Consider the following 9,462-nt stretch of genomic DNA (forward strand, 5'->3'; position numbering starts at 1 on the left):
ACCGGTGAAGGCATGTGCCAGTGGCCTGCTCTGTGTAGTAAGTTCTCTCACCTGTTCTAGGTCAGAAGGGTGTCTTCATCGTAGGCTTGTCCCCACAAGGAGTGGCTGCAAAAGCAGGAGTCCAACATAATGACCGCCTGATCGAAGTGAATGGGAAGAATGTGGAAAACGACAAACATGAGGAAGTCGTTGAAAAGGTATCTACTAGCATGACTCCTCTTCTTCCTTCATTTAAGGCCAGTTCCTCCGCCTGAGGCTACTGGGCAGCAATGTCAACACTGTTTGAATGCATTCACAGAGCAGGTGAAGAGGCTGAGGTCAATACCGTACATTATCAGCAACACTTCAGTCACAAAATATGTTGCTACTTTGGCTTTGTTTCTTGGATGGGTCAGGGTAGCTGGAGTGCAAGGCTGCTGAAAAGATTGGCTGATCTTGAAAGTCAGGGACAGACTTCCACCAGACACCATAAGCTTGCTTTGGAAGAATACTGCCCTCAAGTCAGGCCCGAATGGTGTAAGCACCACAACTATACTGTTGCCATAAGCCTGATTAAATAAATGGTGGCACAGTACTAAGAATTCTGAAAACCTTTCTGGTGCCCAGGAGGATGAAATCAGCACGTCTGGGATGGAGTCCAGTACAATGGGAAATCTTTCTGGTATAGGATGGTAAGACTGGAAATCACAGCAGTTTGTGCTCTGTGATTTAGCTGAAGAAGGGTTTGATGTGAAGATCTGGATAGTTACAAAAAGGAGGATTTCCAGGAAATGGGATTCCCTCCTGCTAAGAAACACAAAACAAATTTTAACAGTGCAGTTTACAGACTCGATCAGAGCCAAATAATGTAACCTAGCTGCCAGTAAAAGGGGCCCAGAGCAAACGAAGTGTGCAAGAAAGCCTGCATTTCTGATCATGAAATGTCCTTCTGCCACATCCTCTCAACAACTGGTATATTCCTATTTGTGGTGATGGTAGTTTAAAGATCTACTTGGTGTTAGGGAAAATAATTAATGTAGTTTGAGAGATCAAACCAAACACTGATCCACTGAGGGTAGCATCAGAGATAAGGATAGAAAGAAAAGAACATGTGACTTTTCCATTAGTCTCTTTGGTTAAAATCACACATGCTGAGGCTATAAGCATTCAAACATAGTATGACTATGAAGCAGCTTGAGCTAGAAAAGCTTTCAGAGTACCACTATCCAAACTACAAATCCTACAGCATTTCACTGCAGTTCTCAAACTCCCAAGGGAGGCATGAGAATGTGTCAAGGGAGAAGCGAGCTGTGTGTTTTTGTTTTGGGTTTATTTATTTTTTTAAAGCATTCTGGCTGCCAGTCCTGAGTGGCTGGGGCTCATGCAGAAGGGCCATGCACTCCTGGGAGGCAGAGACAACAGGAGCTCCACCTCCTGGGCTTGGGCTCTCCTCTCCTCTCTTTTCCCTTCCCTCCACTCACCCCTGCCCCAGTCCCTCACTGGGAGACAGCATGGGTTCAGGCTCTCCTCCCCACTGTCCCAATCCCATACCTGGAGGTGGCTGTCAACCCCCGAGTGGCAGCGCAGAAACAAGGGTGGCAATTGGGCGCTAAATCTGCTGTGAAAAGTGATATTGCTGAATTTCTCTTTTCACATTGACACCCTTACTTCTGTGCTGCTGCTGCTGGCACAGTGCTGCCTTCAGAGCTGAGCACCCAAACAGCAGTTGCTGCTCTCCGCTCTGCCACTGAGTGGCAGTATATGTACATGGGGGGAGAACACAAACTACTACAGACACAAAGAAGGGGGGGGCGATAAAATAAGTTTGCGAAGCAATTCACTATAATGATCCACATCACTCTATTAACTATGAAAAACTGCAGTACTTGTGTTCTGTACTATTGTTGCAATACTTTTTATAAGGAGAAGAAACATGCAGGTTTTGAGTGAAGATGGAGAGAAGAATGGGAGTAGAGAAACAAGGTATGAGAGGAGACAAAAAACACAAAGTTAGGGTATGGGAACGTAGGGGGATTGGAAGTAGCTCCAGAGCAGTCACAGCTGAATGTTATAGCAACTTGTGGTAGGTGCGGCTGTCTACAGTCATATAGGCAGCACATGGGTGCACATATTGGAGCACCATCCAACAACCTAGCCTGTATAGACCCTACAGCCCATAGGGGTGGCTCCAGGCACCAGAACTCCAAGCGTGTGCCTGGGTCACCATGAGGGTGGCAGTCAGGCTACCTTCGGCGGCATGCCTGCAGTTTTGGCGGCAATTCGGCGGTGGCTACGCCAAAGGCGTGGGACTGGCAGACATCCCGCAGGCATGCCGCTGAAAGCTGACTGACTGCCGTTCTTGGAGTGGCAAAATACATAGAGTCGCCCCTGACAGCCCACCGTTGTACATCAAAGAACCTGCCAACATAACGCTCTCCACAGCCCACACACTCCACTCGAAGGCCTGTGTTTGAGATTGTGTGTGTCGTTGCAGGTGAAGAAGTCTGGGAACCATGTTGTGTTTCTGCTATCAGATAATGAAACTGACCAGTATTACAGCAACCACCAGATGATGCTGAAAAGAGAGACAGCCAGCCTGAAATTGCTTCCCCATAAACCCCGACTTGTGGAGCTCGAGAAAGGAGACAATGGCTATGGGTTTTTCCTGAGGGCGGAACAAAATGGTAACGGTGAGAACCCAGCCATCAGCCAGGCCCCTATGTGCTCTGTAGAGAGCTTTTATGGGGCCTGTAGGACTCCTACTCTCCAGTGCCTACTGCTCATCTTGGAAAGGTCATTTCCTATCTTGCTGCCAACCCAGTCCCCGCCCAAACACAGCTCACCAGAGCCAGGTACCTCCAATCTATAGCCTGTTTAATACAGGCGGCCAGACTAGATGATCCCAAATGGTCCCTCCCGGCCTTGGAATCTATGAATCTCCTTCAAACCTTCCAATCTGAGGTGGAACATTCCACTGTGCTGCTCGTGGCCCTCCTCACCCACTACAGTCCAGCTCCCATAATCTCCATTTGTGGCAGCCTCCAATCCCACGTTTTTGAGGATCAGCAACGTGTCCAGGGTAATGTCTGATGGTTTTTCACAACAGAACCCTGGCTTATCTGAATGGCTTCAAAGGGACCCTTGGTTGCTCCCTCACAACTGGGTTCACCAAAATCATGAAGCGCTCAATTTTAAGTAGGCTTAAACTCCCCCGCCTCTTGCCTCAGAGTAAACCACAACTTCCATGTGTCTTGTTCAGGGGAAAGGGAACCTGTATTCAAGTCACTTGGAAGGAGATCTAGATATGCGCTAGGGTTACTCCAGAATTAGCTAAATCAGGAAGCTTATTTCAACCTGAAATCAGAGAATGAGTTTCTACCATCTTAAATATCTTTTATCATCCAAACCAAACATCCCATGAACAACTGCTTTTCTCTATTTGAACTAGGCCTGTATTTATTTATTTTTTGATATCAGGTCATTTAATTAAGGACATTGATTCTGGTAGCCCAGCAGCGAAGGCGGGTCTAAAGGACAATGATATCCTGGTGGCTGTAAATGGGGAGTCAGTGGAGGCACTGGATCATGACACCGTGGTGGAGAAGATTAAGAGGTGTGGGGAAAAGACCACGTTGCTGGTGGTGGATAAGCAGACAGACACCATGTATAAACTGGTAAGGCAATGCAGGCTGGGGTTGGGCTTGTATAGCTCCTCACTAGATAAGACATAGGCAGCAATGAAATAGTGGGTCCATTCTGAAAAAAGCACCATTTCAAAGGCTTTTTAATAGCCCTTATTCAAGTACTTGCTATTGCGAATGTCTGAAATGGGCTCATGTCTGTCTCCCTCAGCAGAGACTTCTGCAGTATGTCACTAAACTTTCCAATTTACTCTTGCCCTAGACCTTCCTATATACTACTGAAACAATACCAGATTTGAGCAGGCCAGTGCACAGACCAACAAATTAACCAATTGCAACTACCAAGCAGTTTCCTATATGAATTAGAGGAGAAATCCCTGCTCACATTTGTGCCCATGTTGCAACTTTCTACCTCCATCACTGAACAGGTTTTAATAAGCACGTAGAATTCACAGGTGGGACCTATCCTGACTGTTGTAAAGATTTCAAACGCAACAAGATGTTAGACTATGGCTGTCAAGCACTTAAAAAGATTAACCGCGTGATTAAAAAAAGTAACTGCGCGATTAATAGCACTGTTGAACAATAACAGAATACATTTAAATATTTTTGGATGTTTTCTACATTTTCAAACACACTGGTTTCAATTATAACACACAATACAAAGTATACGGTGCTCACGTTGTATTTATTTTTATTACAAATATTTGCACTGTAAAAAACAAAAGATATAGTATTTTTCAATTCACTTAATACAAGTACTGTAGTGCAATCTCTATCATGAAAGATGAGCTTACAAATATAGAATTATGCACAAAAAATAACTGAATTCAAAAACTAAACAATGTCAAACTTTAGAGCCTACAAGTCCACTCAGTCCTATTCCCTGTTCAGCCAATTGCTCAGACAAACAAGTTGATTTACATTTGCAGGAGATAATGCTGCCAGCTTCTTGTTCACAATGTCACCTGAAAGAGAGGACAGGTGTTCTCGTGGCACTTCTGTAGCAAGCATTGCATGATATTTACATGCCAGATGCACTAGAGTTGTATGTCCCTTCAGGCTTCAACCACCATTCCAGAGGACATGCATCCATCCTGATGACAGGTTCTGCTCAATAACAATCCAAAGCAGTGCAGATTGACACATGTTCATTTTCATCATCTGAGTCAGATGCCACCAGCAGAAGGTTGATTTTTTTTTTTTTTTAGTGGTTTGGGTTGTGTAGTTTCTGCATCAGTGTTGCTCTTCTAAGACTTCTGAAAGCATGCTCCACACCTCGTCCCTCTCAGATTTTGGATGGCACTTCAGATTCTTAAACTTTGGGTCAAGTGCTGTGCTATCTTTATAAATCTCACATTAGTACCTTCTTTGCGTTTTGTGAAATCTGCAGTGAAAGTGTTCATTTTAAGAACATGTGCTGAGTCATCATCCGAGACTATTATAACATGAAACATATGGCAGAATGCAGGTAAAACAGAGCTGGAGACATACAATTCTCCCCCAAGGAGTTCAGTCACAAATTTAATTAACACTTGCATGTCCTCTGGAATGATGGCTGAAGCATGAAGGGGCATACAAATGTTTAGCATATCTGGCATGTAAATACCTTGCAATGCTGGCTACAAAATTGCCATGTGAACATCTGTTCTCACTTTCATGTGACATTGTAAATAAGAAGTGGGCAGCATTATCTCCCGTAAATGTAAACAAACTTGTTTGTCTTAGCAATTGGTGAATGAGAAGTAGGACAGAGTGGACTTGTAGGCTCTAAAGTTTTACATTCTTTTGTTTTTGAGTGCGGTTATGTAACAAAAAATCTACATTTGTAAATTACACTTTCACGATAAAGAGATTGCACTACAATACTTGCATGAGGTGAATCTAAAAATACAACTTTTTATCATTTTATTGTAATAAATTATTTTATTTAATTTATTAATAAATTATTTGTAATAAAAAATGTGAGCAGTGTACACTTTGTATTCTGTATTGTAACTGAAATTAATATATTTGAAAATGTAGAAAAACATCCAAAAATATTTAATACATTTCAATTGGTATTCTATTGTTTAACAATGCGATTAAAACAGATGAATCGTGTGAGTTATCTACCATTAACTGACAGCCTTAGTTTAGACAGATTTTTCTGTAGGAGTTTTTACATTCATATAAACTCTTTCCTTTGCTTTTGGTCTTTCAGGCTCAAGTTTCCCCATGTTTGTACTACCAGGAAAGACAAGTTTCTTTTCCAGCCGAAGCAGAGGAAGAGCCGACCTCACATGCTGAGCAAGAGGTTAATCACAAGCCCAAAATCTGCAGGCTGGTGAAGGGTCCTAATGGATTCGGCTTCCGTTTGAATGCAACCAAGAATATGCCCATGCAGTTCATCAAAGAGGTACTAACCTAGGGCTTTTAGCCTGAGAGAAGCACGAGACACCAGAAGGGAGAGTCTGGGCTACAGTTAGACATCCATTCCCTTCCTTCTGTGCTGTGACTGCACTCAGAGCAAGTCACTCTAAGCCATATGTAACAAAAAGGCAAGGTCTGTCCTATGTGCTCTTGACTGATGGAGTTTTAGTCCTTGAACTCAGCATGAATTCATACCCCTAGAGGAGAAAGGATGGTCTTGTGATTAAGGTACAGGAGTGGGACTGAGGAGACCTCGGATATATTCCTAGCTCTGCAAAACTTTTGGGGTAAATTGCAAACTTTTGTCTCTATTTTCTCTTCTTCTTTAATACTTATCTAACTCACAGGGGTGTTGTATTGAATATAATAATATATGTAAGGGATCAGAGATCCACAAGACACTATACAAATGTAAAATACGACAAACCATTCTCTGCTCCCTTAAGCACCACAGTTAAATCTACATACCACTACCATGGCCTCTCCCCCACAATAGAAGTCCTGTCCAAGTCAAAACCCATTACAGGACTTGTAATAAAAGTGGAATATATTGGAATACTATATTAAAGTCTCATCCTTTCTCCTTCTCCAATTAAGTTCTGCTCCAGAATAATTTTTTCCAGTCCTTACTCTTTCTCCTGTATTGGGGGAAAAAAATCACAGAACATCCATTCTCTATTTATAATACTTCAGTGTTAATGCAACTTTAATGGTACTGTGCTGGTATCACAGCTTCAGAGCCTGTGCTTGCAGATACTGAAAGGTGGGCCAGCTGATGCAGCAGGACTGGAAGAGGACGACATTTTGGTGGAAGTGAATGGCGTGAACGTACTGAACGAAACCTATGATAAGGTTGTAGCAAAAATCAGTGACAGTGGTGACAGACTGATACTACTGGTGTGTAAAAAAGCAACCTATGAATACTTTACGTCTCAGAATATTCCTATTACTGCCTCTCTGGCAGATCAGCTATATGACACTACTGATCCTCCTGCTTATACAGAGAACCCAGCAGCAGAGCCAGAGAGGACCTCGCCAGAACCAAGAGAAAGGGTGGGTAATCTTAAATTAACCAAATCTTGCGGACCAGATGGTGGGGAAAGGAACCTGAATCAGTCACTAAATTCACTTGAGGTGGGGTCTATGAATTCTAGTTGTATTCTGGATTTACCAGATCTGATCTACATTAATTAGTATGGATTGGCAGACCTGGTTACAGCAGGTTAGAACTGCCTCTTCTCCCTACTCCACACACACAGTATCTACTGGAGCCTAGGAAGGGAGGACAGGAGAGGGGAGAGAGTGTGTGTGTATGTGCGTGCGTATGTGAGAGAGAGTGTTGAGAGACAGCATTCATTAACATAGACGAGAACCATATCCTCAGGAATTCTTTGTTCAGCCACAGGGAGCACAGGAGCTAAGTAACTGTGAACATGGGAAAACCATGTGAAGCACTCTAAACCAGTGCAGATTCTTTGGTGGGCATGGGACGGGTAGACTGTGACAAAGTGAGACCAACAAAGGTCCTAAGAAAAAATAAATATTCTGACCACACTGGTTCAGGGAAACTGTGCCATCAACAAGAGTTTGAAATTTGCTATTGTCAGAAAAATGACACCTGTACTCAACTGCTCTGATCCCTGTGTGGATTCAGGGTCTTTGCTGTGAAAAATAAACAAGTTTTTACTCCTGTTCATGCAGGAGACACAATAAAGCTAGGAAGGAACGAACTGGATTCTATTCCTCCACATGTATTATCACCAGAATTGTTAACTAAGTTCCAACTACAGATTTTTTCAGTGATATCTTTTGTCCCAGGCTGGATTTGCAGAGCTATAGTTAAACCCTTCTTTTTATCTGTGACCTTGGTGGGTTTGATATGGACGTTGAGCAAGAACATGGAATTCCCACTAGACAACTGAGTTGCTTTGTAAAGTGCATTTAAAAGAGTAATTCACTAGTTTCTCATGCAAAGGCAAATTCCTCCTGGGCATAGGTTCAGAACACACTGTTAGTTCACAGTGGCATGAGGAATCGCTATCACATTATCTACAAACCATAAAATAATCAGAAAATTCAACTTATTGCTTTTCCACAGGCCAGCTCCTCCTCCTCCTCTTCACTCTCAATCGCCTCAGCAGAAGAGGAGGATGACACACAGTTATGATGAGATAGACCACAACAGAAATCAATCAGACATCTTCCAAGGTTTAAAGAAAGTTCTCTTCCTTCAAGCAGTCTTTGTTCTTTTACCTCCCAGAACCACACTGTGCTATGGAACTTCATACTTGTGAGGACTGGAACAGCAACTTTCTTCTAACTAACTTTCCCTGAAGCGGAACAATTCCACTACTCCCAAGAATAACCACTCACCTACCTAACGCTGCTAATCGTAGTTCATTGGTCTTCTGCCCGGTGAAGTGGATAGTTACTTCTACTATTGTTGTATAAAAGCATAAATGACTAATCAGGAACATCTGTCACCTTTGGGGGAGGAAATGTGATTCACAAATCAATAAGCACAAGAAAGCTCCCTAATACAGAAATTGCTCTCTCGCATCCGCCACAAGAGACTTTTTTCCTCCTAAGCACTGTGGCTATTACATGCTATATTTACTGTAACACAATCAGTTTAACCCAGTAGATGTAATATATCATGATAAGCTAATGTATTCTGTGAAGAACACTTCTTTTCACTTGCTAACAAGCTGTAGTATTGTCCTTTCAAAACAATAGGCTAACTTAATAGTTCACTGTTCAGAAGCTACAAGCACCAATCCCTCCACCCCACTCTCCTAGCTGCAGATCATGGCAATTTGAACAGTGTCTGTAATTCAGTGTAAACAGCTTTGTTTGCTTACATGCCAACACCTTGTCTCTAATGCAATATGAATCAGCTCTGTGGTACCGATAGTGGATGCTATACCTCCTTGGTGCAAGCTTGAGACAAAGCATAAATAAATCAGAGTGGCTATTTCTCTATCCCGGGTCTTACTCCTGCCATCTATGAAACAGCTTTAAAATGAGCAAAGTCTGGGAGAATGGTTTTCCGCAAGCTATACATTTAAGTTGCATGGGTGAAATTTACCTTCGTGACTTGCATTAAGCCAAGAAGGGACATGGGCTGATGTAGAATATATCGGTCAGTGGGGAGTACTGAATTTCTAGTGTATAACGTAAACTAGTTATAGCTACCACCTTTGACTTCGCACTAAACTCCAGTGAACAGTAACCCAAGGCATGGATTCTGATTCATCAGGCCCTAAATGGTAATAAAGGACTAACTTCCAATTCCTAAAGAAGCTAGATACTAATCATGCACATCTCCCTTGAATCTCAGTCCACTTCCCCCTCTGCCAAACAGTGACATTCACACATTTGCTCATCTCTGTTAAAGTCCCTGGGACTGACACAAACAATTATGATGCTA

General features: G+C 42.7%; 1 protein-coding gene across 1 annotated transcript in view; it reads left to right on the forward strand.

Moving 5' to 3' along the window:
- PDZK1 (PDZ domain containing 1) overlaps positions 1-9,385 on the forward strand; it is a 368,881-nt gene extending 359,496 nt beyond the window's left edge. Inside the window, exons 5-11 of the mRNA XM_030580583.1 lie at positions 61-197; positions 2,474-2,669; positions 3,457-3,653; positions 5,824-6,018; positions 6,786-7,085; positions 8,008-8,022; positions 8,131-9,385. Coding sequence (XP_030436443.1) covers positions 61-197; positions 2,474-2,669; positions 3,457-3,653; positions 5,824-6,018; positions 6,786-7,085; positions 8,008-8,022; positions 8,131-8,199 — 1,109 coding nt within the window. The 3' untranslated portion in view covers positions 8,200-9,385. The remainder of the gene's footprint in view (positions 1-60; positions 198-2,473; positions 2,670-3,456; positions 3,654-5,823; positions 6,019-6,785; positions 7,086-8,007; positions 8,023-8,130) is intronic.
- The last annotated feature ends 77 nt before the right edge of the window (positions 9,386-9,462 follow it).

Source organism: Gopherus evgoodei, chromosome 1 (genome assembly GCF_007399415.2).
Source record: "Gopherus evgoodei ecotype Sinaloan lineage chromosome 1, rGopEvg1_v1.p, whole genome shotgun sequence".
In the NCBI taxonomy this organism is placed as follows: Eukaryota; Metazoa; Chordata; order Testudines; family Testudinidae; genus Gopherus; species Gopherus evgoodei.